This window comes from Perca fluviatilis, chromosome 4, assembly GCF_010015445.1.
Source record: "Perca fluviatilis chromosome 4, GENO_Pfluv_1.0, whole genome shotgun sequence".
Classification (NCBI taxonomy): domain Eukaryota; kingdom Metazoa; phylum Chordata; class Actinopteri; order Perciformes; family Percidae; genus Perca; species Perca fluviatilis.
The window spans coordinates 4,054,433-4,081,436 of NC_053115.1; the positions used below are offsets into that span (position 1 = coordinate 4,054,433).

At 41.4% G+C, this 27,004-nt stretch overlaps 1 protein-coding gene across 5 annotated transcripts in view; it reads right to left on the minus strand.

Annotated features, from left to right (window-relative positions):
* Window positions 1–27,004, minus strand: part of iqsec1b (IQ motif and Sec7 domain ArfGEF 1b) — a 241,601-nt gene that overhangs the window by 105,301 nt on the left and 109,296 nt on the right. For 4 of the 5 annotated variants that reach the window (XM_039797022.1, XM_039797024.1, XM_039797027.1 and 1 more), the window contains one exon: window positions 22,234–22,287. The exons of the other annotated variant lie outside the window; for it this stretch is intronic. In XM_039797022.1, the coding sequence (XP_039652956.1) occupies window positions 22,234–22,287 (54 nt within the window). The remainder of the gene's footprint in view (window positions 1–22,233; window positions 22,288–27,004) is intronic. 5 annotated transcript variants of the gene reach the window in all.

Sequence of the window (27,004 nt, forward strand, 5' to 3'; positions counted from 1 at the left end):
TTAGGCAAGGCAAGGCAGCTTTATTTGTATAGCACATTTCAGCAACAGGGCAATTCAAAGTGCTTTACATAAAACATTAAAGAGCAGTTAAAAACAATTGAAAACAATTTAAAAACATTAATAAACAAATTAAAAACATTAAAAGCAGAAAAATGACCATATTTGCCTTCTCTGGCAAGATACTCCACCTCTCCTGAATTATGGCATGTCCTGCACAGGAGAAACCTCTCTCTTTTTTTTTTTTTTTTTTTTTTTTAAACTTCTCTTATTTGTTTTAACGGATGCTGTATTGTGTGAATGATCTATTATTGTGTTTTATGCATTTTGATCATGTGTTTTATGTACTTCGATCATGTTGCTTTGCAGGACTAGACTATGCACGGTGTCCAAGACAAATTTCCCAGTGATGGGACTAATAAAGTATAAAGTAAAGTAAAGTAAAGTAGATGGTGTCCAAGAGGCCTGTACACACAGGTAGGAGTTTGAAAGGGCAGATAATTTGGGGAGGCTGTCCTGCCTCCCCCACCACCAGGCTACAGGGTCTCGTCCTGAACGTTAGACTAGCAGAGCAAGTGTAATATGTTTACTAGCGATCACGTGCAGTCAGTGAATGGTTAATATGCTTTTACGTCCGTTTTGGTGAGCCCAGAGGGAAAATATGCCATTTTAAAAGTAGCCTACATTTACGGTTAACGGTAGACTACAGAGAAAGTTTCGGAGTGTGTATAAAAAGCCGTCTATCAGCAGTGATTGTAGAGGAAGTGTCGGAGAATAGCGCGGACACACGCTTCACACCCCTAGCGGGCACGTGCGCCACTCGGCAGAAAAGGGAGAAAGAAGAAAAGAGTCTTATACAGCATCACTTAATTTGATGCATACAGTAATTAATACGCGGAATACGTACGATTTACAGTGCATTACTTTTTGTAGCTATATGTTCGAAGGGTTCATAACATCAGCCTAGTTGACTGTCAACGGTGATGAACCAAAACATCTCTTGTTCCACTGTCAGTGTAATTGAGTTCACCAATACTCTGCCATTACTGCGGTGGCCCTTGAGTGCAACAAACAAATCAGCCACCAAGCCCCAAAAACACTGGATCCTACATTTCTCATAATGGAACTCAATAGTGTCTTTTGTTAGAGCCTTGCTTGAAAAGTGCCCAGGTCTTTCAAACTTCATGCCCCCAATTTGTAACAGACTTTCTGATAAATACTGTGTCTTCTCCAAGCCCAGTGACATTATCAGGGTTATTTCTTTCAAACTTTGGAAAGCTACTCCAGAGGCACAGCTTATACAACTGTTTGCACAGGCTGAATAGTACTCCTTACTAAAGAAAAGCTAAACTGGGAAGCTAAACTTCATAAGTAAAATAAGTGGTGACCCTTTTAAAAGCATGTGCTTTCTCAACACAGATAGCTGTAATATAATGTTGTATAGGTAACAAAATTACAAGCTGACTGTTTGAATTTACGCAGCAGTTAAGGACGGTGCAGTAAAAGTAATTTCCTTTTCATTCATTTAGCGTCACAGGAGGACAGGTTATGGACTGGGCCACACATGTTCCTCACGCCTTATTAAGGACCAGCGTAAACACTTTCCTTTGTCTCGCTGACAGTGTGACGGGGGCATCCCACTCAGGGGGGCAAGCAGCACATTATTGAGGAGACGGTGGAGCCAAATGGTAGACCATCTATCATACTCTAGAGCCTGAGGTCTGCACGCAGGCAGAGTGAGACGTCCTCCATGCCTGATCAGCTCTTTACCTAGGGTAGACAAAGGAAAGCCCATGTCAGAAATGATCATTAATTACTACTGCTTCACTCCTATTGTTTGAGCCCCTTTATGGGAACTCCCCATAGACTGTGAAAATAATGGCCGAAACTTCCGGGCCTGAAAAATTAAGCAAATGCAGAAGTACCTTAAACCTGCATTCTATCTTAATTCCAGCAGCGTCTTCACTGGCTCCAAAGAAGAAGTCTGTTTCTATAGAAGTCTATGAGAAAGGGACCCTACTTCTCACTTGATTTATTACCTCAGTAAACAATTTCAGATTAAGTTTATGGTCTCAACCGCTTCCAAGTCTTCTTCAATACAGCACGATGTTCATTTTGTAAATTGTTGTCCCATTTATTTTTAAATAGACAATAAAGCAGGGGATGCTTTAGGACCTGTCAATCAGGACAGAGGCGCAGCGATGCTAACCATGCTAACACTGCGGACATTAAAATAGACCTGAACTTGTTTGTCCGTGTTTTGATCTTAAACTTTGACCCTCTCGCTGTGTGTTTTCACTTCAACGAAGTTACTTGGAACATTTTGGTCGCCTGAAAATGACTTGTTCAGGGTTATGCCGACCAAGCTAGCTAACTACCGCTAGCGTTAGCTGGGAACTTAAGGAAGAGTTTGCTGTTTACAGTTTCCGTACTGCCGTACATGCAGATGAACATCCGGTTGCAAAAAAAAACAATGGCGACTACCGTATCGCCAAACACGAGGCTTCAAAACAGCAGAACACAAACCAATGGGTGGCAGCCACTAGTTTTACAGTCTATGGAACTCCCTCATTTAATCAGAAAAAATAATTTGAAGATTATTTTTGGGGCATTTTTACACCTTTATTTCCACAGGACAGTTGAAGACATGAAAAGAGAGAGAGAGGGGGGAATGACATGCAGCAAAGGGCCGCAAGTCGGCATCGAACCCACGGCCGCTGCATCAAGGAGTAAACCTCTATATACAGTGCCTTGCGAAAGTATTCGGCCCCCTTGAACTTTTCGACCTTTTGCCACATTTCAGGCCTCAAACATAAAGATATAAAACTGTAATTTTTTGTGAAGAATCAACAACAAGTGGGACACAATCATGAAGTGGAACGAAATTTATTGGATATTTCAAACCTTTTAAACAAATAAAAAACTGAAATATTGGGCGTGCAAAATTATTCAGCCCCCTTAAGTTAATACTTTGTAGCGCCACCTTTTGCTGCGATTACAGCTCTAAGTCGCTTGGGGTATGTCTCTATCAATTTTGCACATCGAGAGACTGACATTTTTGCCCATTCCTCCTTGCAAAACAGCTCGAGCTCAGTGAGGTTGGATGGAGAGCGTTTGTGAACAGAAGTTTTCAGTTCTTTCCACAGATTCTCGATTGGATTCAGGTCTGGACTTTGACTTGGCCATTCTAACACCTGGATATGTTTATTTGTGAACCATTCCATTGTAGATTTTGCTTTATGTTTTGGATCATTGTCTCTTTGGAAGACAAATCTCCGTCCCAGTCTCAGGTCTTTTGCAGACTCCATCAGGTTTTCTTCCAGAATGGTCCTGTATTTGGCTTCATCCATCTTCCCATCAATTTTAACCATCTTCCCTGTCCCTGCTGAAGAAAAGCAGGCCCAAACCATGATGCTGCCACCACCATGTTTGACAGTGGGGATGGTGTGTTCAGGGTGATGAGCTGTGTTGCTTTACGCCAAACATAACGTTTTGCATTGTTGCCAAAAAGTCAGATTTTGGTTTCATCTGACCACAGCACCTTCTTCCACATGTTTGGTGTGTCTCCCAGGTGGCTTTTGGCAAACTTTAAACGACACTTTTTATGGATATCTTTAAGAAATGGCTTTCTTCTTGCCACTCTTTCATAAAGGCCGAATTTGTGCAGTATACGACTGATTGTTGTCCTATGGACAGAGTCTCCCACCTCAGCTGTAGATCTCTGCAGTTCATCCAGAGTGATCATGGGCCTCTTGGCTGCATCTCTGATCAGTCTTCTCATTGTATGAGCTGAAAGTTTAGAGGGCGCGCCGGGTCTTCGTAGATTTGTAGTGGTCTGATACTCCTTCCATTTCAATATTATCGCTTGCACAGTGCTCCTTTGGATGTTTAAAGCTTGGGAAATCTTTTTGTATCCAAATCCGGCTTTAAACTTCTCCACAACAGTATCTCGGACCTGCCTGGTGTGTTCCTTGTTCTTCATGATGCTCTCTGCGCTTTACACGGACCTCTGAGACTATCACAGAGCAGGTGCATTTATACGGAGACTTGATTACACACAGCTGGATTCTATTTATCATCATTAGTCATTTAGGTCAACATTGGATCATTCAGAGATCCTCACTGAACTTCTGGAGAGAGTTTGCTGCACTGAAAGTAAAGGGGCTGAATAATTTTGCACGCCCACTTTTTCAGTTTTTTATTTGTTAAAAAAGTTTGAAATAGCCAATGAATTTCGTTCCACTTCATAATTGGGACCCACTTGTTGTTGATTCTTCACAAAAAATTACAGTTTTATATCTTTATGTTTGAGGCCTGAAATGTGGCAAAAGGTCGAAACGTTCAAGGGGGCCGAATACTTTCGCAAGGCACTGTATGTGCGCCTACCAACTGAGCTGAATCCCGGCCGCAAAAACATGTTTTTTTACCTGACATTTCATGACATGTCATGTTGACACTACAGCCTGACATATTGTAACATCTTTTGAGCTGCAGTATTCAGTGAGGATGTAGAGTAGGAGCTGTTTTTTTGGCTGTACCAGGTGCAGCTCTTTGTGTAACCAGCTGTGGACCGGAGCTAAATGAGCTGGAGGAAAGCGTTATGGTAATAACTGCAGAATCCATTTGGCATCCGGGGAAGGACAAGCCCTTCACTCCAGCTGAGCTCTGCTTTAATTCACAGGCTTTAGGTCTGGGAATTAGTACCTCCAGCAGGCCAGGGACTAACAACTAGCACTAAGACTGTTTCATTTTGTAATAATAAGATAAAGACTCCCAATATACACTATACATTTAGGAAAACCATGTTAGTGTATTTTAGCAGGTATTGCATGGTTTCAAATCTCTGTTAAGTTGAAAGGAAAATCTGGAATTTGTCAATTTAAAAATCTTGCTTATTAAAACATTTAACTCACCACCTCTGTTGTAGAGGTGTACAGACTCCAGCAGGAACTATGACATGTGGCGCAAGGAGCGTGAGCCTCTAATAGCTTTCCAAAAAACTTTAATTTAACAGCATTTTTATTCTTTTTTTCTGTGTTAGTCTGGCTTTTTTTCCAGGTCTTTGTGGTCCAGAACAGGTTATGTGGTCCAGGACGGTCCAGCTCTTAGCAGCACTCAAAGTTGCTTGACGTCTTTTCACAGTACACAGAGTGATAGATAACACTATCTTCCTGAGGGTTCTCCTTTTCTTTCTTTCATTCTTTCTTTTTTTACTACGAAAGTGATTTTTGTCATACAAAATGAAGGTGATACAAGATGATGATACAGTGATACAATGATACAGGGTGTTGTAGGTCAACGCTATTGCCAATATATTTGATACTGGATGATTCTGCAAAATCTCAGATTATGTTCAATGAAAACATTTCTAAAATAATTTCTTTCTACAATACTTGCACGTGGCAAATATGATTTGGTTAAGAATAGGGAAAGATCATTGTTACGGCAAATAAGACTATGGTTAAGACTAAAGTGTGATTTGTGGGTGTGCAGAGGCTCCACACAGAACTTTCGCCGTAGCCTACGTACAACATGTGGCCTGAAGTTTATACTTGTGCGTTGGTGTGTGCGTCAGTTAGCCTAGAAATCTAGACGCACCCTAGCGGCAGCAAATTTAATTTGCAGCCAGGGGTGGTCTAGGCACTCTCCGTTGACTTGCGAGCTGGAAAAACCAAACTCTGGTCAGGCCAATCACATCGTGTATAGAGTCGGTGGGCGGGGCTTATGGCTGCTGCTGCTGCTGGGAACAGCGGTCTTCTGGAAGACTTGGAGTTCAGCTTTTCTTTGAGAAAAGAACAAAGAACGGCACTGAAGTCATTCTTAAAAAAGGAAGATGTGTTGGGAGTTTGGCCGACCGGATACGGCAAAAGTTTAATCTATCAGCTGGCGTTGCTCTGGTTGGTTGGAGCGCTATCCTATTGGTGCAGAGAGAATTTGAAAGACAACTGTTTATCCCGCCCCTCGGCTTGAGCCCTGCCAATGGTGAGTTCTGGCTTGTCAGACTATGCGTCAATCTCTTTAAGAGAATAGCAGGGCCAGCATGTGTGTGTGCGTGGGGAGTGTGTGGTAGAGCGAGTGAGAGAGTGATGGGGATTAGCTTGGGAGGAGTACCGACTCTAGAGTCCTAGTGAGAGAAACAAAGGGTCTCCCCTGTTCTTTCTGACCACGGTGGGAAATCTGGAGCAGGAGAAGTTAACCCTCTCCCTGATTTCATGTTGTTTATGGAGAAGGAGAACCAGGAAATGATTCGGGGGAAATGCAACGCTTCCAGGCCATGGTCGAGGGATGTGCGTTTCATTTTTCGAGAGGTGCGCGCCAGCTATGGTGTAGGATCCGACATAGGGTCAGTATCTCCACCTACTTACGTATGTAGCCACGACGTAGATTAATGCAGAAGCATAAATCTTACATTTTGGCAACTAAAACATTTGGTTAAAGGTGCCCTGCCATACAAAACCGTTTTTACTTGCATTTTTTGAAATATGTTAGGTCCATATGTGTTTGTGTTATGTCGTGAATGTGAAAATGAACTGCTACCTCCTCTGTCAGCTCTAGCCACTGAAAAAAAATAAGCGGAGAAATCAGACCAATTACAAAAGCAGGTCAGTCTGACATCATGTGGCCTGAGCTCATTACAATTTCAATTTTCTAGCTTGCCCATTTGCGCTGGGTAAAGGATTCCGACAGCCAGGCTCTCATTGGCTAGCTGTTAGCCAATCAGATTCAAACAGCTTAGCTCGTTGAATATTAATGAGAACTGGCAGAAATTCCTGTAGGCTTTCTATACCAAACTAGAATGGCTTGAAACAAGGTAACTAAGGAATGTTTTCCACAAAAAATGTTACAGAGTCCATGGTAGAACTTCAGACATTACCACAAAGTCATGCAATACGTGTGGCAGGGCACCTTTAAGGTTTGGGTAAGATCTTCGTTACGGTAAAACAACAAGAACAACAAAGGTCTGTGGTCTGAGGTTTGTGATGCAGAGCGTAAACTCTGCTTTACTGAAAGAAAGTCCGATGTTCTCCATGCCCATCCTCTATTATTTATTTTCGCAAATTCTATTCGACCCTATCGACATTTGTAAATCACACAGGTAAATTATTATCATTATTATCATTATTATTATCAGTTATTATAATGGACACAAATATGAGAATGTGACCTATGTGGACAAACAGCATAAAAATGTCAACACTGCCAAGACTGGGGGGGGGTTCATCTTCACTGCAGCCATCATTGACTATATCCACCGTTTTAGAAGCTATATCACATCTAATCCTCCAGTGAACTCCACAAACGACAGATTTTAGCCACAGAATTTTAATACAAGCTGCTGCACACTCGAGACACAGTCCCTGTTGTACATATGTGTGATGAAAACATTCCAGCATAAACCGACAACCACACACAACACACATGAGACCCAGAAACTAGTCACACAGCAGCCCGTTCTCATGAACCATTCGTTGAATGCTGTATTCACCACATTGACGGCCGCTGTACTGTACAAGAGCTGCTTGGAGCAAAGTTCGCTTCCCGTGGAAAACTAAAGACTTTCACCCAGGAAATGTGTGTTCCTTGGGATTAATTAAATCCAAACCACAATCTTTTTCCTAATCTTAACTAGTTGTTTTGGTGCCTAATCTTAACTAGTTGTTTTGGTGCCTAATCTTAACTGTTGTTGCGGCAAAACGCTTATATGTTGTGGACTAAATTTAACCGGAATATCCGCCCAAAACAAGTGGCAGCTCACGGTGCTCTGTACCCGGCTCAAAGTCACCCATTTTCGGCTAAACACATCTACTAACTGCTGCTGAAACGACCGAGCTGTGACAGAGGTCCGTAGCCCGCGTGGTGAAGCTCTGTAGCGGCTTAAACAACTAGCAACTGCCGCTCGGCGTCATGGAGCTCATAGCCACCCAGCGTCACGTGACCAGCCGGGGGTCTCCTAATTTCGTAGGCTATCAAACATTTTGGTGTGCATATATTTCCGTACATTATCATACGGACCTGTTCGTGAGAATGCGTTGCACACAGTAACATGCCATTTGAACCCGTGCTGCAGCCAATGGAATAGACTTTAGGACGTTTCCTCCGAAAGCACATTTTGAAAAGATGTCAATGTTAGGGAGAGGTTTACTTCAAGAAACTTTCTGAAACTTGGGTTTTTGTGTTACATTGACTTTGATCTTGTAACTTTTAGCCTCTCCCAATCTCATCCAGGGACAGACAAAGAAGACTCTACTGTAGCATGTGTAATGTTATTCTTCCCATACATCATGCACCTAACATGCTTGTCCCATTTTGTAGAACATGTTTTTTTTTTCCCCACAGCAGCAGGAACTGATTATTGGAAAAACATTACAGATACAGTGGTTTGTATTTCTTTGAAAAAAAAACAGCTGAGGCAACAAACTCCGCCAGCAGCCACACTGTTCTGCTGATTCAGACGGCAGAACAGATCCCATTATCTTGTTTATCCTCATGGAAATTAAACAGTTTACCATGTGACCTACATTTTCTCAACAGATTCAAGTCTCAGGCGGGCGATGAAGAAACGGCTTTTGTTGGTAAGTTGAGAGGGAGCCAGACATTTGTATGATATGATCAAGATAAGACTTGGATGCCTTCCTCCTTTTGGATCCAAGGGAAAGCTTTATAGTCTATATGTCTGAGTGAGGAAGACACATTGGGGCGGCACCTCAACCTGACCTGCTCTCCTCACAGTTCATTAAAGGCCTCGCTCTCTTGCATTATGTAGTGTTTCCTGTCAGACTCGGGATGTGTTCTCCCTGCACAAGCTCTGCCTGGATGCTGTGTTAATTCTAGGGGTTGGGGGGGTGGAAGAAAATGGATACACCGTATTGGGATATTTTTTCCGTTTAGACTTAGCTCTTGTTCTCAAAATCTCGTTTATGATAACATTTAACTCACCAAATCTCTTGTAGAGATGTACAGACTCCAGGCAGGGCTGTTATAGTAAACTGAGAAACTAGTGTGGTTTGGGGGCCTCTCAGTTCATCTGAAGGCCAGGATTCTACTGAGGATTTGTTCCAAATTGGTGGGACGTTCAGTGGAGAACGCGTTCACTGGTATTGCACACCTTGGTATTGCAGACTGGCTGACAAAATCTCCCTGGACTCTTCCCATGTGTTGCATGGGGAGTGCCAACTCCTGCCCTCCGGGGGGCCCTATAGGGTCCCAGACTGCAGAAAGAACAAATATAAACACTCATTTGTTCCTCTGTCAATATCTCTGCTGAATCAACACAGGATAGCAAAGAAGTGATAGTTCCCCCCTATTTTTTACCTTTATCTATATATTTATGGCTATTTAAGACCACTCTTGCAGGGCAGGGCCCCCCTCATATTAATTAAGTATCTATTTATGTTTTATTGACGCCTCTGTGTTGTGATTGTTGGAGCTTGTATTGCAAGACAAATTTCCGTGTACACAAACAATAAAGTGCTATCCATCTATCTATCTATCTATCTATCTATCTATCTATCTATCTATCTATCTATCTATCTATCTATCTATCTATCTATCTATCTATCTATCTATCCATCTATCTATCTACCTATCTACCTATCTAAGAAAATAGTTTTAGTAAACTGAAACTAAATACAATTTGAAACTAAACTATAACTATATTGCCAGGTTAATAATTTTTTTTTTTAGATCCTTTACACCTGTGTGACGCACACTGTTGTCAAGCCTCTCAAAACACAACAACACACACGTGTTTTTCCTGCATGCCTCCTCGACGTGTAGCGTTAGACAGCCAATCACAAGCCGTTTATTGGCTCACTGACGCTGATGAGATTGGAACGGATGAATGATGTTTATTTCTAACAACACAAAAGAATAACCAAAAACTTAAAATACAAGACACAAAAGTAGTTCACTATGAAAACGAGAATAAGCTAAATAAATAAATACTCTTCAATAAATACTCTTATCCGAAAAGGAGTAGGAGGAGGCAAAACGCTTTTCGGGTCCTACCCTTTTTGAAATGTCCATACCTTTACATCTTTAATAACCATCAAAGGGTTTTTCAAAACGTTTCTCAATATGCAACCATACGACCCTATAACTGAAAACATCATCAAAATCCAAAAAGCAGGGCGCCCTGGTAGCTCACTTGGTAGAACGTGCGCTCCGTGTACCAAGACTCATATCCGACCGGTGGCCCTTTGCTGCATGTCTTCCCCCTCTCTCTCCCCACTTTCCGGTCTACAACTGTCCTCCATTAAAGGCCAAAAAGCCCCAAAAATTATCATGAAAACAAAATCAAAAAAACATTTGCCAATCAATCAGTAAAGTTACTATTCCATCATTTCCTCAATTAAATAATTTACTCCTACGGTATTGAAATTTGGTATTGAATGACGAGGCATTTTTCAATACTTGATACTATAGAGGCAATTCGGTCAGTGCCTAAAAGTATCAAAGTTGGGCACCCAGCCCTATGGTACCGTGGGGCTTAGTTAATTCCCCACTAAGATATAAAGCCCTCTCCCCACAGCGATGGCAGCGGTAGATAAAAGGCCAGCGCTGGTCTTATCATCGCCTCTACACTTCGGGCTCAGGAAACCAATAAAGACGGCCTCCCTGGCGGCGTCCCTGCGCAGCCCTAACAGCCCCCATGAGCCTGCCGTCACCCGGGGGACCAGCGTCGGTGTAATTGCTGCTATTGTGAAGCCACGAGGAGCCAGCTGAGGTCTGAGAGGGAGTGATGAGAGGAACGAGGGGGACGTGGTGCACATAATGTCCTCACGTGGCTCCCATTAGACGCTGATTGATGCCTATCGCCCTCAGCTTCAGAGGACTGAGCTTTCATCCTGAAGGGCTCTCTGACTGAAGACACAAGCTTACTACAAAGCTCTAGGTCAGGGGTGTCAAACTCAACTTGCCAGAGGGCTACACTGGAAAATAAGAATCACATCAAGGGCCAGACGTGTTTAGTTTATTGATAGGCTTTTATTTAATCGAAAAAGTAAAGTATAGTTGACTGTATTATTGCATGTGTCATATAGTCTTCTCACTTACAGTTTGGTCAACATAAAGTCCTAAAGAAGTCAGGCAAAAGTTCCTCAGCCATCATAGAAAAGAAGCGCCCAAAAACATCAGAAAAAGTGACAAAAATGTTGGAAAAAGTGGCAAAAACATCAGAAAAAATTACAAAGATTTCGGCAAAAGTGACAAAAACGTCAGAAAAAATTAAAAAACATTTCGGCAAAAATGTCAGAAAAAGTGACAAAAACTAAGTGGGCCAAAATGTATTGTGAACCTAAACTGATATGCGGGCCGGATCATAATCTGCGAGGGGCGGGATTTGGCCCGCGGGCCTTGAGTTTGACACATGTGCTCTAGGTCAGACTCCTAACCACTCTGGTTTTTTTTTGTGCCTGTCCTGTCTTGACCCTCTCAGTCAAAGAAGAACTGTCACATACATAGGCGTAATTTACGGGGGTGGGCGGGATGGGGGTTTACAACTAGGGCTAGACTGATTATCAATCTATCATTATAGACATCTTTGATTATCGGCCCTGGACGATTATCGGGCCATTTTCTGGCAGTTTGCAGATTATCTGTTTCAGCGTTCCATTTGCCTGATAACCAATGAAGTTAAAGGGTAACTCCCCTTTTTCTTCCAACCCTATTTCCTATGTTTTTGTGTCTCAGTGACTGAACAACAGTCTTTGACATTGGTCCAGTATTAAGAGAGATCGCTGCAGTCGGCAGCGGAGAAACAATGTAACAATGTAAGTTAATAGGACAATTGTGCAGCTTGTATTTACCTTCGCTAAAGTGCTCGTTTTGCCGCTGACAGACTAGATTCTAAGTGTCTGACAACATTATGGAAAGGATTCCTTCAGAGATAGACCTTTAAAACCTCTTGAACGGTCCAATGTGTGAGAGTTTCTCCCATCTAGCGTTGAGATCATATATCGCAATCAACTCTCTCGGGTCACGCAGTTCAAAGTAGCATTAGCAGCAGCTGTGAGTTCATCATGTGACAGCGAAAACGTGAAAGGCGGAGCAGTATGTCCTGTATGTCCCTTACAGGCTAACCTGTTTCAAGATGGAGCACGAATATGGAGCGTCTGCCCCAGTTCATGCAAACGCAAATGTAAAATTTCAAGCCAAAAGGAATACTTGGAGTTGATGGTGGAGGTAAATATTCTTTTTGATAATGAACAACTAAACACGTTACACACTGGACCTTTAAGACCTTTCTGTTTAACCAGAAACAGCTCTGAATCCTTTCCATAACCCCCCCTCCCCCAATAATCAAAACTGGCCAGGGTAACGAAGTTAAAGAGTTTAAATGCTGTGGCAAGCAAATATTTGTTGTGAAGATGTGCATAATTCCTAAAAAAAAACATCCGAAAACACATGTAATGTTTTGAGTCTGCAGAAAGTTTTGAACAATACAGCAATAATAATAACAACAATAATAATAATAATATTAATAATAATATTTACATGAATAAGACATTTGCATGCAGAAAAAAAAGGCACAAATAGTTGCAGAAAAATTTAACAGAATGCAGGAAATGAAGCGTCCTGTGGGACGACCACCAGACACCCCCCCAATGTTGAAACAAACATCTTCGCTAGATGTTGAACCCAAAGTTACGCCCTTGCTCACAATAAACGGCGAGTTATCCAGGTTAAAAAATGAAGGCGACCGAGCCTTTTCAGCGGCTGCTCCAAATCTCTGGAACAGTTCGCCTTTTCAAAAATAAACAACTGCTCGGATTGTGACACGTTCAAACCCTCGCTTAAGACCCACTTCTGTTCCTCTGGCTTTTCAATTCCAGAGGAGTTTGGACACCTGGACCTTTGCTCCTGTCTTGTATATGTGTTTGTGTATGCTATCCATCCACTGCAGCCTCCCAGGAGCCCATTAGTAAAGCCTTAGAGCTATGCTCCCTCTAGTGGACTTCTGTCCTAAAGACTCAATGGTGCGCTTCACCTCTCTGATTACTTTTCCTTTTCTCTCTTTCTTCCCTCTTTCATTATTAGGTAGCTCCTTTCTTCTGTTCCTTTCACAGACTATATGGCTTTTATTTTTCTCTTCATGTTATGTTTGGTTGAATAATTGTAGGGAACCCAACATGCCAAGCCCCCTTGAGGGTTTTCTGGGTTTCCTTTGCATGGCCTTTTTTTAACCCTTGTGTTGTCGTCCCTGCCGGATTTCACTCATGTAAGACGGATTTGCGTTGCCTTGGGCTTCCTTTATGTTGGCATTTTAAACTCCAGTCGATATATGAGGACTATGTTAACCTTTTCTCAGATCTCTGCAGGGTAAATCCAGACAGCTAGCTAGACTGTTTGTCCAATCTGAGTTTTCTGTTGCACGACTAAAACTACTTTTGAACGTACACATGTTCCACCAAAACAAGTTCCTTCCCGAGGCTATTTTGCAGAGGCACTGTACAGAGCTTAGCCCTGCCCATGATGATTGTGATTGGTTTGAAGAAATGCCAATAAACCAGACCACGTTTTTCTCCCATCCCAGAATGCTGTGTGGACTAGCCAGACTATAAAATGTGTTGTCCTCCCGGGTCAACCCTTTTTTGAGGTTTCTGTCGCTCTTTTTCACTACCACCGGATTCACCACTAACATCAACTTATTACCACTAGTTTTACACTTTTTTAAATTTTTTATTCATAGTCAAAAAGACCTCATTTTTGGGTTAAATAAAGCAGAAATTATGAATTATTTCGACAAGTAGTTACGATTGAGTGGATAATAACTGACTGTCAAAGTTTAGTCAGAATACTGTTTAGAAACCATTTCATTGTTCTTTTCAAATGCTATGAAAATGTAATAAAACACCCAAAACTCTATGAAAGTAGTGATCTGATCCTTAATTTGAGTTGAGAAGACTGTTGTATGGAACACCCCGTGTTATTTTTGGGCAATTTGTTTGAAAGAAACCCACATTTCTGATGTAGAAACTTTGAAAACGGGTCACCTTTGACCCAAGGACATCAGGAGGGTTACATGTATCGTTGTTGTTGTGTTTTTTTTTTAACGTGCTAAAAAAATCAAATCAAATCAAAACGGTAGTGCTAAAGATCAGTGACAGACTGCGTTTAGTAAGTGGAAGAATTTGAATGCTGTTCAAATGAATGATTGCATTAATCAACTGCAATTCATACGGTAACTGAGTGCAAATCACATATATCAACAGGTCGATAGTATGAGCAGATCGCATTAAGTCATTGAGATGTATTGTAACTGGGGCAGATTTTGGCACATCTGCTCAAAGAAATTGCAGTGCAGTAAAATGCAGCAGTTTTATTAAGCTGCATCTTTGTGTATTTCCATATGTTTTCTTTAAACCTTTGTTTCAAGTTCAGACTTGGGTTCAGAGTCCCCGTGCTGTTGGCAGAAGAGCTGTGGACTGTGATCATGCATGAAAAATCAATTACAATATAATATGTCACGCTCTTCCCCTGATGAAGTCACAACATTTTTCACTAATCGCTTTCTAGAAATAAAGTCGCTAAGAGAAAATCTAGCCAGAAAGTCGCCAAGTCGGCAACGCTACCGACAATGCCCGCCAGTACAGTAACTGTAAATGTAGTGGAGTAAATGTACTTAGTTACTTTCCACCACTGAACACTATACCTACAGCTGGAATACTTATCATAATCAGAAAAGGGTTTATTGCCACAATAAGTTACACTTATGTGGAATTTGCCTTGGTGAATGGTGCATACATAAACGAACATATTAAGCATTAATATGAAATATACAATAAATACAGGAACAAATATGTACATACAAAATAACTGTTGCATGAGAAAAAAAGAGCCTGAATGGGTTGAGTGCAGAATGCAGAGTGCAAATGATATGCAGTATATGTGCAATACTATATACTATTATGTACAGGCAGCACACCAGACTGTTACAGTTCAGGTTAGAGGTTGAAGTTTCATTCTGAAAATAATGACATGCGGCTGAAAGCAGCTTTTGTCTTAGCAGAGACACAGCAGCTTTCAGCATATGTCACCGTTTTTATTGCCTGCGGCGGGCAGAGCAGCAGCCTCCCTGGTCTGATCCTGGCTTTGAAGTACGTTTGAGTGGCAAGACTGTTAGGCAACACCACAAACACGATGAAAGGTGAAGCAAAATGTCAGTGGAGCCACACTGTTCAACCGCTCATCAGTCGGCTGCTGTACTGTACCCAGAACAGCCCTCCCAGAGTGGGCCTTTCAAACAGACACAAACAGTATCATATTGCGGCTGATGACGTAGAAATGAAGAAGGTAAACAAAACACGAATTCGACCTGGTTCATCACAGTGTAGTCTGTATCAACGATACACGTACTACACGTACACATGTTCCATCAAAACAAGTTCCTTCCCGAGGCTATTTAGCAGAGGCCCTGTCATTGTGTCCGGGGCTTAGCGCTGCCAAGATATGTGAGTACATAAGTGTGTTTTCTGTGTGATTTTACGCTGACAAAATCAATTTATTTCTGCAAGGTTTCCCTGTGATAGCGATTTGAATCTGTTTTAATCTCCAAGACATCCTGGTTGCTCAACATGCAGAGCCATATACCACGGCTTCATCTCGTGCCATGTCTTTTTTTTGTTGTTCTTGCCATTCCCAATGCGTAAACTATTTTCGAAATCAGGATCTGTGATGTTTACATCCACCAACTGTATCCATGTTACCATGGCATCGGACAACGGTGCAAAGCAGAGCATGGAGACAGCAGCCTTTTTCATATTAATTTACAATTTGGCATTATTGAGATTGCAAATTTGCAAAGCCAACTTGGAAGTCCCAAATGTCAGGCATTTCCCACCAGCACCTGAGAGCAGTATCACAGCCAGCGATAATGATCAGATAACAGAAACTCCCCCACATCTAGATTAGCTGCACAATCTAATCAAGCAGAGGTCTATCTTTCTGTCACATTTCACCCAAATCTGTTTTTTAGAGATAAAAGACAAACACACATGGCAAAGCTGAGAACTGTTTCCAATAACCGCAACAGAGGGAAAAATATGGCAACTTTGAGCTATGGCCACAGAGTTATACTCATATCTGCAACTGAGGATTGTTTTCATTATCGATTTGATTAATAATTTTGTCTGTAATATGTCTGAAAATAGTGAAATATCTCTTGGCAGAGGTCCACCTAGAATTAGTCTCGCTTTGCCAGACCTTCCTCCACCACAGCGCTGCAAAGGAAGGTCTGGCAAAGCGAGACTACTACAGTGTTTCCTTTAGGATTTTTTTTTAGCAGTGGGGGCAGGTCTGTCCGGTCAACATAACTTCGATCTAAATAGTTAAACTATACAGATATATTTGTCCTGCATGGTGTCACACAACAAACTCCACGTGTACAATGCTCACAAACACACAAACCAGACCGAATGAAGAAAAGGAATAAATAAAAGTCCGCTGCCTCTCTCAAACAGACGTCAAAGCGCAGCGCCGCTCACTCAACCGACATCAGACTGCAGTATCGCCGTCCACCTGCGGGGGGGCGTGGCCAGGCTTTCCAACAGGCAGGATCATTTAAAAGGCAACCGCAACTACATTGTGCATCTGCTCCATTTCTGATACCGTGGCGGCAGATATTTTGGCGTGGCGGGCCGCCATTTCCAAATCATCATAGAGGGAACACTGTACTATTCCACTAATATTCCCGTTTGCATGCAGCCGTGTAAAACAGGACTTCACCGGCGGCGGACTTGTTGGACCGGGCAAACACAGCCTCCCTCTTTCATTCTTTCAACCAACTTCTCGATAAGGTCGGTGTTGCGATGTTTGTGCATATCCAAAAACCTGTCGATATCCAAGTCTTTGATAATGTTTAAAAGTAGCTGTGTTTCTCCTCCTTTTCTTTTGGCCGTGCATCTCTACCGCAGCCCTGCAAACTGTCGGCTGGTTGGTTTGTGTACAACAACCACAGCAACGCACAGAGCTGGTCGGAAGCAGGCGAGACGCCGTAAACTGTCGCAAACTACAGCAAAACAAACCCTAATTGAGACACATAGTCCGAATGTTCTATACACATGTCCAAAGTAGGGCTGCTCCCTCTTAGTCGATTAGTTGACTAATAGGTCGTTTTGGTCTTAGTCATCTTAGATGTCTTTAGTCCATTAGTCATGTCTGATGCTTTTTTTTCATGTTGAATGACTTATTTCCAAGAAACGTACGAGCACATCTCTGGTAAACACAAGAATTAAGGGTTGACATTTTACATAATAGATATCACCATGAAACCTACTTTAATTACTTTCATTAAGGCAATTATTTGTTGTATTACACGTTTTCTGAAATGTTGTGTTTAAATATGCAAAGGAGGCATTATCTTACTCAATATATGCATCCTTTTGCATGACTGTTTGCGGAGAAACTCAGATTTACAGATCTGTCGATTAAATCAACTAATCGATTAGTCGATACAATTGACACAGCCCTAGTCCAAAGAATGCTTAAAAACAGAATAATACCGGCATATCCCACGTCCTAATTGGAAAATGCTATTTTCGTAAAAAGCCCTTATTCGGAATATCTACACGGAATATGCTGTTTACACGGAAATTTACATCAATTTAGGAATATTGTCATATTCGGAATAAAAGTGGGATATTAGTGTGCATGTAACAATGTAGCCAACAACACCTGCAACTGCTACGTACTAAAAACACACAGATCTCCTTCTACAACACACTGAGGCTAAAACACTGAGGCTGTTTTTGCTGTTTTCTCCTCTTTGCCTTGGTTTATGTAGCATTAAAACAACAGTGAGGATGGAACCTGGGAAAAAAAAGCAGCGTTTAAATCTACAATGACACTCAGTTCATGATTTAGTCATTTTCCTCGAAAGTTTAAAGCAATGCACAAAGGCTGTGTGACACTGCCACAGTCATCTTTCAAGATGTAAAGGTGCACAGTGAGTAAGGCATTAAACTTTAAGAAGGAGGGCTACGTAAATATTTTAGTGGTCCATTTATTATTGACAAGTGGGCAGACATCTCAGGATAGATTTACCTTTGTGATAACAGTAGATTAGGAACAGCGTTTATACCTAAAGGTCCTGCAGCATGCTCTGAGGAAACATGCTGACCAAGAACTTTCCAATAAAATCCAATAAATCAATCTGGAACAAAGTGGTGCAGCTCCAGTTGCTTTATTTGATATTGCTGTCATAAAGAGTGATATATGTGGCATTTTACACACACACAAACACACACACACACACACACACACACACACACACACACACACACACACACACACACACACACAAACAGAGTTAAGACACACAGTAAGATAAATGACAGCGCCTATATGAACCACATCCACACCATTCATTATCTGACAGCATTGTTTCTCAATAATTAAATGACTCTAATTATTAAGCACTTCTCTGAAGAGCCCTTACACATTAATTACTTCGTCACTCAGTTTGTCTGTGTTGCCTTGTTGCCATGTTGCCATGTTATTGCTGTTATTGCTGCTTTGCTCTGATGGCTTTCAAAGATAAAGTCTGAAATAACCGTGTGACTGCACCACAGCACCACAGAATACACCCAGTAGTGTACTGTTAACAGTTTTGAAGACAATTTGGACGGTGCATCAAGGCCGGCCTGCTCGGTTCTTTCGGGGAATGGTTGTAAAGATTTACAAAGAATCTGTTTACGGCATTTCCTCTCTAACTGGGACGTTTTGGGACCGTTTGGTGGGATTGCTGTGGACGAAGTACACACGGTAATACACTGGTGAGAGCATATGAGGTTTAACCATGTATCAGCTAATTTAAATAGCTCACGTTACTGTATTGTGTGAACTGTTAACTTCATTTAATATTGTATATTGAATTTTCTTCTGCAAGGTGCAAATGTTCCACCGAAACTAGTTTCTTCCCGAGACAATTTTGTAGAGCCACTATCGCTGCGTCCGGAGCTTAGCGCCGCCCAAGACGATTGTGATTGGTTTAAAGAAATGCAAACAACCCAGAGTGTGTTTTTTTTCTCCTATGCTAGAATGTATCAGTGGTAGAGCCAGACCTTACTTCACAGCGCGGTGGAGATAGGGCTGGCAATGCGAGACTAGATCGGCTGCAACTGCTGAGTGGATGAAAAGTCCCAAACGGAAGCGCTTTATTCTCCAACATTGCTTCACACCAGAACATAAAAATACTACAAACAAGTCAAACCAACGCTCATTATGACACACTCTCATACTGCCCGTGTTCCTTGGCTGATTAGTCAGGGCACTTTAGGAATCTCAGCACTGTAAAACAGACCAACCAGCAGCGACCTTAAGCTAGGGTGGATCACATGATCATGCACTGTAGTCGATCCCTGGCTCTGAACACGCCCTGGCTTTGCGTCTGTGCCTCGAGCGGGGAGGGGAGGGGCTGCTTGGTAATGTGATGAAAACCCTGCTTAGCGCAGGCAAGCCCTGGGTGGAACAGATGGAGGATCCTTCTTTCTTATGCAATCCTGCACTAGTGAAGCAGAAAACATGACTTTTATGTGACTCTCCGGATGCCAGATAAAATAAAAAGGGCCTAATGGAAGTCCTGCGACTAATAGATAGCTTTGTAGACAGGCGGGTAGTGGGATTACCAAGATGTCAACACAGCCCCCTCAAAAAAGCCTGCTGCCTGGTACTACTGAGACTGATACGGCACATTTATGAGCTTCAAAACACAGTCATTTTAAATAATGTGCTACACGTACAGTTTCACATAAGCCCGATGAATGAAACATTAATCCTCTAGTATAGTTAGTGCAGTCTGTCTTAAATACATGAATAATTCCAGATTTTCTGCAGATCCCTCATTAATATTGATCACCTTCATAAATATTAGCATTGCCAGTGAAGCAATAGTCATTAATCTGAGCAAGATGTTTAGAGTTGTTGTACTGCAGGACATTCTGTATTTTTTCTGTAAAACAGATTGTAAAATACTCTATTAGTGCATGTATTTGGTTTATTTCATTCAGTGCGTTTACATGCAGTTTAAAAACACAGTTATATCCGGGTTAGGGAATACCCCGGTTTCTCAAACGCCACATCAACACCTTACCTCGGCTGAAATCGGAGTTCTCATACCCCATTTAACAGAGCCAGGTAACTCCTTAGTAGTTTAACATTGCCCGACCTTCCTCCACAGCGCTGTGGAGGAAGGTCTGGCTAGTCCACACAGCATTCTAGTAATAGTTCATAGTAATCGAATGTGTATCTAGCTTCAGCTAGCTTTAGGGCGAACCAGTGATTAGCTTGCAACGCTTGTATTCGGGGCACTTGGAAAGTAAAAAGAAAGCGCTATTTTATACCCCTAACAAGGCTCAAAATAGCACAACACTTCCATGGTAGCATAATGAGGGTCCCTACATGTAAACAGAAGCATTGAGAACATTGTAAGTGTACAGACAGTTTATTAAAAAGATAGATTAGAAAGACCGTAACGTTCTCGTATACAGGCGGCCGCCGTCTTGAGAGCTACTGTCTTTCTAAACTATCTTTTTAATAAACTGTCTGCACACTTACAATATTCTCAATGCATTTCGCGCTGGAATTGTCCTTTAACCCAGAAATAAAAGAGAGCCGTTGGAAGCAATGGCGGCAAAAACAAAGCAACAACACAAGCGTTAAACCTTTAAACACACTGAGGCCCAGTGTTGTGCCTGAACGCATTCATTGAACGACAGTTCATGAACTCGTTCATATTTTGGGCGAACGTGAACTGAACGTACCGTATTACTGCCTGATGAACGTTAACGTGAACTCCTTCATTCTGGTGTCCGTGAACGCCACGCTCTCTCAGTTTAACTTCGTCCAATAGGGTGCCAGATTTCTACAGAGCCTTCCAGGCCAAAACCAGGGCTAAAACACACCGTAAACAGGCGTTCATATGTAGCGGAAAAAACACCCAATCTGGCAACACCAGCCACCAGCGTCTCACCGCCACATGGGTCATCAGAACAGAAAGCAGCGTGGAGGCTTCGTCATTTAAACCAGTTTTATGACGAGATCGGCGAGGATGCGAAAAATCTGACATTTCTGGGCAAACTTTGCCTGCCGGCTTTCAAAAAGAAAATCAGCACTTCAGTCCCATCCACAGCAAACCTGAAACAGCACGCTGAACTGGTTGGATATGAAGATGAAATCTGACGCATAGTTTCAGTGTTAAAACTGATAAAATAATTGCTGTCTGTGGTTCTATATTTGGACTGTGGCAATAATTTTTAAAAATAATATCTCGCAGCAACATATGGAAAAAAAGAACTATGAACTAGTTCATTTTTGGAACTGTGAACTTAGTTCAAAATGTTGAAGTATGAACTATGAACTGAACTAGTTCATTTTAAAATTTGTGAACTGAACTTTGAACTAGTTCATGTAGAAAGTGAACTTTCCCAACACTGCTGAGGACTTCACCAAGGCAAGTACTGTCAAGAAGATCCATTTTTTGACAGACGAGGAGACACATGTTTTAAGTTGTTGTACGTTGGCAGAGCGCCACCTACTCGTCATTCTTTCATCCCGGTTATTCACTTAGTGCATGTAAACGAACTGATTGTCTCTTACTGCCTTCTCCATGGATCCTGTAATCACAGCTTCCACAATGTTACTGTGTTTGTGTGTGTTTTGGGGAAAACAGCCGTAAAGTTATGCTATGTGGATGCATTTGGTGGCCCAACCACTGTGACAGGCTACAATTGGAGAATCTAAATTCACCAAAACAGTGAGACTAAACAGGCTGAGAGAAGACAAAGCACTGATTAAAGGCTCTAAATAACACTCTAGGAAGGGGAAAAAAGCCTGCCTTTCTAAGACCCCTTTCTAAAAATAGCTCAGCTGGTGTGACATCATCAGTGCTATGCAAATACCATCCACCCTTAGTTCTGTTGGTGCGGACTGAAAAGTCTGCGTGGAGTCTGTTTTATCCCCCAGTAGCATCTCTGGTTGTTTGGACTTACAGCATGCACACACACAAAAGTACATGCACATTCACAATGTCCCTCTACATTTTCTATCATTTCGGTTTTTAAAATCCCTTCACTCCATAAATAGGAAATAAGAAATAAAACTTACATTTTTATATATCAAGTGAGCATTTTCCACTATTACATCAAGTTTTTTCTGCCAAATCCTAACTCTCAGATTTCCTCGACTACCACTTCATTCCTCAAAGTCCTCCCAGCATGCAACATTTACACATGTACTCACAAGTGATGGTGGCGTCTGTGAGTCATGGCGGAGCTGGAAACCTCTGTGTCTGGTCTAGGGGAGCAGAAGAGCAGAAAGCTGAGGCACACACTGACTAGCATGCAGTTAACGCTCCCTCGGTCACCCACCTACTCACTCACTCACACACACACACACACACACACACACACACACACACACACACACACACACACACACACACACACACACACACACACACACCTTGACTCTGGCGTGCTGCTCATTCAAGCTTGGTCACAGTGGGGATGATGGCTCACGTAATGCAGTCTCATGATGTAACCGGCGCCACACATCTCATTAACAGCGGCCAATCTCCATTGCATTTAACCTACTTAATCTATAATCGTGTACATAGACTAGTACTGTATATCCATTAAGTCTACTTAATCCTGTTTGTATGGTCATATTAGTGCTTGGAGGCTTGACTGTGTTGCAAAACAAAAGGAAATGTAAAGACTCACACTGTACACACACACACACACACACATATATATATATATATATATATATATATATATATATATATATATATATATATATATTCTGTTCAATTAGAGCCTGATGTGCAAAGCTGCAAAGATTAATCGATTCATCACTATTAAATTGATCGCCAACTATTTGGATGATCGATTAAATGTTTTGAGTCAAAATTCTCTGATTCCAGCTTTTGAAATGTGAATATTGTTTCTAGTGTCTTCTCTCCCCTGAGACAGGAAACTGAATATCTTTGAGTTGTGGAAAAAACAAGACATTTGAGGACGTCATCTTGGGCTTTGGAAAAAACACTCCAAATTGTCATTTTCCCCCGTTTTCTGACAACATATAGACTAGGCAACTAATCGAGAAAATAAACGACAGATTAATCGACAACGATGATAATCTTTTAGTTGGAGCCCTATTGAGAATCCTGAGTTAATCTGAATATAAAATTTGAATATGTTTTAAAATGGCTGTCATGTGGAGCTTTAACATGTACTTTGTATTTTCAGTAATCAAATCCTAAAAGAAATCCAGTTTTACAGAAATAATGTAATTATACTACTCAGTAAGTATGATTTTTATCACAGTTCATAACTGCAACTCTTCAAAAGCAACAATCAACTTTTATATATCTTACGTGCGTTACGTGTGTCACCATCACATCATCATGTCTGCTTTCACGTGTGTGTGTGTGTGTGTGTATGTGTGTGTGTGTGTGTGTGTGTGTGTGTACACAGAGAAGGTGATGACCAAGCAAGGATTATCTCATTGTAAAGGACCTACGTAACATACTATGCTCACTGTCCTACTGTAATGAAAAGGGGAGACGTGATTGGTCCGATGGTCTCTATGGAAACCACTGGCTGTGTTGAGGGCAGGTCCACAGAGGGAAAGGCATAAGGGAATCAAATCCTTTTCCGTGCTTCTCATCCAGAGCTGATGATGAGTCTTTCGCAACTAACGGACCGCTGTGCATGTTCAGGCTTTAATCACATTTCATTCTTCTGCATATGTGCTATCCTGGCAAACATGGTAATAAGAGCTTCAGTGAGCAGAGACTACATTAGGCAAATGCTGCAAAAGCTGCTATGAACTCATATACATTAGGGTGTTGACCTGGGGGGAGGGGGTGGCAGTGTACCCAATATTACATTTTCAGTGTTAATCATTTTGTCAGTTCCCAGAGAACGCAGTAATTCCTTGTCTAATGAAATATAAATTATTGTAAACAGGAGTAAAGGCTTGTTAAATTCCCAGCGCACTCAACAGGAAATTGTGATTAAACAAAGTTAAAGTGCTGGTTTTTAAGTTTGAAAGATTCGAAAAAAAATAAATAGGATCTGAATCAAACAAATACTGTATAACATAAACCAAAGTGTGTGCTGGTCCTTGGTTCTTATAGATCATCAGCTGGCCCATGACCCTCAGATGGTCAACATTCATTACATCATATTATGGATGTATGACTTATATACTCAAATGTGAAAAAAATGTCTTATCTTTTTGCATATTGAGGAACTTACTGCACATACTTGGTTCATTGGCATGCTCCACCTCCGTGTGGCCTGTTAAAATGTTAGCAGGTCTCCAATTGGTGCGGCAGTAAACGGTAGAACTCTATTTCATGGAAATGTCAGTGTTTCCATCAATCATAAATAAAATGTAGGCTAGTTGGAATCTGCAATTTGGAGAGACAAATGGGAGAAGATCTTTCAATAAAAATCATCCTGAACAATCTGTCCCCCTTAATTTTGAAATGATGGCTACGACCCTGGAAGTCATATATATTAGGCAAAGATGCACCAAATCCAGGATTCGGCTTCGGCCTTAGAATTTTTTTCCACCGAATCTACGCTTGCACTACGCGCACTACGCTGGTCAACGCAATGACGGCGCCGTTGATTACGGGAAGGTGTGTACGTAGGTGGAGCGTTCAATGCAGTAGGCTGTGAGAAAGTGAAAATGGTTGTGTGGCAGTACTTTCAGTCAAAAGAAGGCCATTCAAGTCCAGCTACATGTTCAAGTTGCAATGTCGATTTGTCTCGTGGTGGCGAGGACCCTAAACTATACACAACATGGCCGCAACATCGCATGTACACGAAGGAATCCACAGACAGCAGCCAAAATGCAGCTACTTCAGGTACGGCAAGGGAAGGACAGAAAAGGACAAAAATGTGGACGTTGTTTACTTAATTAATGTGTTAACTGTGTTAATGGACTGAGGATGGAAGTTCGGGTATTCGGTTTCGGATTCGGCAGAATCTTAACCAGTGGATTAGGTATTCGGCCGAACCCCAAAAATCTGGATTCGGTACATCCCTAATATTAGGGTGTGAAGACTGCTAACTCTCTACTGTTGACCTGGGGAGGGTAGTCTGCACGGAAAACAAATTGTTATGCAAATTCTTTTATTCCTTCAGCTACCAGGCAACTAAACACAAGCCGTTGATCTGTGCACTTGTTGTCACTGGCATGTTGATGTTCTGATTGTTGTAAGCGGGGTTCAAAATTAGCACCATCCACCAGCCAAATTTTGGTAAAATACACAAGTGGCTGGTGGATTTGCTTCACTCACCAGCCAAAAAAACAACTTTAATCTATAGAGTGGCTGGTAAAATTTGAACATTGACTAGCCATTATGGCTGGTGGACGAAAAAGTTAATTTTGAAACGTGGTTGTAAGTATTTATTTACTTTATTCATATGGATGGGAAAGACTGTACAAATGAACACGATTGATGTTTTTCAATAAACAAATAACATTCATGAACTTCATGAACACTCATCACAGGATTCTTAAAGTTAAATCTAAGCCTTTTTAAGATCTTTTAAATACCACCTAAGATAACATTTAGTGCCAACTTCACGACGGTAAATAAGAGTGGATTTTAAGCCCAAGAAAATTATTATTTAAGTAATGTTACCCAGATTTAATAAAACATTTCTGGGAAGTGTGTTTGTCCTCTAATAACATACAATGAATAAAATATAAATTTTGATCCGGCCTGCATATCAATTTAGGTTCACAATACATTTTGAATGCCTAGTTGTGTGCCAAACCAAACATATGGGAAACCTATGTAAATATGCAACACTCAAAGCAGAATTTGGCAGAGTTGCCAACTTTGAGACTCAGAAGCAGAGAGTTTTTACATATTCAGGCTGTGAAACAGGTTGTTGTAAAACAAACATTGTTTTGTATGATTTACTAAATTCAATGATGTCTAAGGATTTTTATTTGCTGACTTTTGTTGTGCCTTATGTCGACAAAAATGCGGCAAAAGTCAAAAAAGCAACAAAACGTCAAAAAACTACAACAAAAACATTAAAGCCACAGAAAAGTCGAAAAAAGCAAAACAATAGCTACAAAAAAGTGACCAAATTCCATCAGCTGCCTGTAAAGTATGGTAACGTCAACTTAAACGGCAACACGCAGGCCAGCAGACCCATATTAAAGTGGTGAAATGCCTCAGCATCTGTTAATGGACCTGTCTCAGGACAAAGAAACTGGAGTTACCAGTAAAAGAAAAAGAAAACACTACCAAGTATTCAGCTGAATGACCCTACCGAGCATGCCAGGAAAAGAAGGTGTAGCATTTTCTTAGTTTGCACTGAGCTGACCTTTTCTCTCTCGAGTTAAAACGTGCCAAGCCAGCAGATGAGCAGATGCTGGTTTTAGCGGATGCACTGACAGTATTTCAGCCATGCCTTCCATCTCACTGCTGCACATGAGGGAAGTTGTGTAAAGCTGCAAAGATTAATCGATTAATTGATTAGTTGTCAACTACTTTGATGATCCATTGACCGTTTTGAGTCATTTTTCATGAAAAGAAAGTCGAAACTGTGACGTCAGCCTGTTCAATGTGAATCATTTCTAGTCTTTTCTCTCCTCTGTGACCGTAAACTGAATATCTTTGAGTTGTGGACAAATCTTGGGCTTCCGGGAAACACTGATCGAGATTTTTCACCATTTTCTGACATTTTATAGACCAAACAACTACTGGCTTGATCGAGAAAATAATCAACAGATTAATTGACGATAAAAAAATAATGAGTTAGTTGTAGCCCAAACGTTGTGTAGCCTTGTGGAATATGTAAGGCCTAATCAGGGAGGGTGGAGCCAATCATGCTTTTGTGTGATACAGCAGAAGGCTGGAAAAAAAAATAGACAAGCAAAATAAAATGCTGCACCATCACTCACAACAGACAACATGACTGCGGAATATGCTTTGCATGTATCACGCTTAGCTGCACATTCCTCACAGGAATAC